This window comes from Octopus bimaculoides, chromosome 4 (genome assembly GCF_001194135.2).
Source record: "Octopus bimaculoides isolate UCB-OBI-ISO-001 chromosome 4, ASM119413v2, whole genome shotgun sequence".
Lineage (NCBI taxonomy): Eukaryota > Metazoa > Mollusca > Cephalopoda > Octopoda > Octopodidae > Octopus > Octopus bimaculoides.
The window spans coordinates 101,600,030-101,602,901 of record NC_068984.1 but is presented as its reverse complement, the minus strand read 5'-3'; the positions used below and the strand labels follow the sequence as shown (position 1 = coordinate 101,602,901).

Here is a 2,872-nt window from a genome sequence, read left to right as displayed (position 1 = left end):
CAGGTAAAACTACTAAGCACTCAGTGTAGCCTGTAAAGAGGTTGGTGTTAGGAAGGGCATCCAGTTGTAGAAATTATGCCAAAGATGACATTGGAACTTGGTGCAGCCCTGCAGCTTACTGGTTCCCTGTTAAACTGTCCTACCTATACCAGCATTGAAAGCAGATGTTAAATAATAATAATAATAATAGAATAAAAGTTTAGAATGGTACAACAGTGCACTATAAAACAAAAAATGGACTATATACCTGTTGTAATTTGGTTATCTATAGTCCGAGGATATTTCGGAATTACAATTCCTTCTTCAGATCTTCTAAGCTGGAGTCTCTGCTATAAACTGTTTATAGCAGAGACTCCAGCTAAGAAGATCTGAAGAAGGAATTGTAATTCCGAAATATCATCGGACTATAGATAACCAAATTACAACAGGTATATAGTCCATTTTTTGTTTTATAGTGCATTGTTGTACCATTCTAAACTTTTATTCTTTACAAACAATACACAATGCTTCAAATGAACTACAATACTCTCCTAATAATAATAATGATAGTAATAATGATGATGAAGATGAAGATGATGGTGATGAAGGTGGTGGTGGTGATGGTGAACAACAACAGCAACAACCACAACAAACAAACCAGTCACTGACGCCCCATAAGTTATATGAAGAATGCAATCATATTTTAAACATTTCTCATTGAAACCCTTAAATTAGATACACAGTGTTGCTGAATATGAGATATCTATAATGGCTATTTAAAGATCACTTTTACAGTAGCTGTTGTGATTGGCAAATTTTAGTTGAACCATTTTTACTAGCTTTATTAAAATATTCTAACATTGCCATCCATAAGAAAACTTTTTTCAAAAATCCAGTAGCTTTAAATCCAATACTCAATATCAGAGACACAATAGTTCTTAATTATAAAACATTTGAATCTTCAAATCTCCAAATAGAACTTGTTTTTAGTCCTTAAGCAAGATACTTAGTTCTGTTGTTTTTTTTTCAGCAAAACATGCTTAAAATGAGAAATACTTTCATTTTACAAAATTAGGGAGTGCATTCAAATGTAAAGTTTGTTTCACTTGTTTATGCCACTTTACTAAGATAAACAATCTGTTTTGTCTTGGTATAAAAGATGGACTACAGCAAATACTCTACTCAATACCACAGATTTGCTTGTCATTTGTTTGACCATAACCAGTTGAGCATGTCCCTTGATGGCTGACAATATGTGCATCTCTGATCATGAGCAGAAGTAGTGAGGAAGCATCATAGTCATGTGTTGAGAGGAATTCTTTGGGGTTTGAATAATTCACCTCTGGAAACATGGATGTTTCGTTCATCATTCTTAAACAAACCTTATTCAGTGACCTTTTGAGCAGGATTGGCTACTCAGCCTAAAGAAAATTCCAACTGGGCCCCACCTGCGAGGTCATGCACTGTTTATCTTGATATGCGATCACCATGTCGCACACATGTGGTTGTGATGCATATGCCTGATGTACCCTTATCAGATGGGTAATCATGATGGATATATTGGGCTTCGTATAGTTGTACCCTCAAGATTCCTTTACTTCATTTACTTGTTATTAGGTTAATTTCTAATTCTAAAGGTTTTTCACTGTAATTTTGGTATATGTAAGTAATTTTGTAAAATGATACTATCTTACTAATATTGAAATATTCTCGTTTTAGGAAATTAGATCTTTCTCCAAAATCTGCACCTAAAGCTAAAGGAGCTGCAACTGTGGTGGAATACAATAAAAGACAGGTAAAGTAAATTAAGTTTATCTATATTTTACAAAACCTGACAAGCACAATAGGAAAGATATTAAAGTATCTCAAGATCTATTCTTGGCTATAACTTTTCATTTAATCTTTTTATTACCATATTTATGTTGAAATACACTGCCTTTGTTCCAAGTAATTTTGAAAATAATGAATAATTTAAGGTAACATTGTCTTTATTTAGCTGATGTTTGGAATATGAATTAAATGAAAATATGAAATGTAGATGAATGGTTTTAATTTAGATCATTTTAAACATGGAATTTATATCATAGCATCAGGGACCGTTTCAGATAGGTTGGTATTAAAAATGCTAATTGTGTATTGCTCTTGGGAAGTGGAAGTCATCTGACAGGTATTGTACTTGAGGTGTTTTAAAATGACTGGGCACAACTGCCTTATAAGTCAAAAGATTACTTGGATCACAAACAACTGCGTCAAAGGAAGTACATCCTATCGCACCTGCATGCCCCACCATGACTGCAACCAGAGGTATCCTGCCTCAACCCTCGACCCTCCACCAACGACCTTCCACCAATACCCTCGGGCCTGGTAAAAGAAGTTTGACCAAAGCACACAACAATGCACCTATGTACAAGCATGCACATCCCTGTAAGGCAGACACCCCACAAATTGTACCCCCACACATGCACAGACCCCCAACATTCACATTACACACACATTACAAACAGCATGCTAATAAAAAAAAACCCCACAACTTTATCCCTTACACAAAGAAAAAAAATCAACAAACACACCTATAAATACCTACACCCCCAGATAGAATTATGCATATGACACCACTACACATACCACACACCCCATCCTCGCAGGAGCACCACATTAATAATACACACCTTCCGCAATTCAAGATAACTCATGCCAGTTTAACAGCACACCTAACCAAGAGACATAACTCTTAACCTAACCCTCTGGCCCCTTTTTTTGTTTCACCACCTTTTTCACAGCTACCACTGACCAGTTGTGCTAATTCACCTCCAACAATAGAGAGCAGTTGCCATATTCCCTTCCATATTGGGTTACTCTGATGAGTTATATTTGTATATATATATATATATAT

At 35.3% G+C, this 2,872-nt stretch overlaps 1 protein-coding gene across 1 annotated transcript in view; it reads left to right on the top strand.

Moving 5' to 3' along the window:
* The window catches only part of LOC106878790 (cilia- and flagella-associated protein 54), a 77,649-nt gene that overhangs the window by 53,934 nt on the left and 20,843 nt on the right, over positions 1-2,872 (top strand). The window contains exon 22 of the mRNA XM_052967654.1: positions 1,699-1,774. Within this exon, the coding sequence (XP_052823614.1) occupies positions 1,699-1,774 (76 nt within the window). The remainder of the gene's footprint in view (positions 1-1,698; positions 1,775-2,872) is intronic.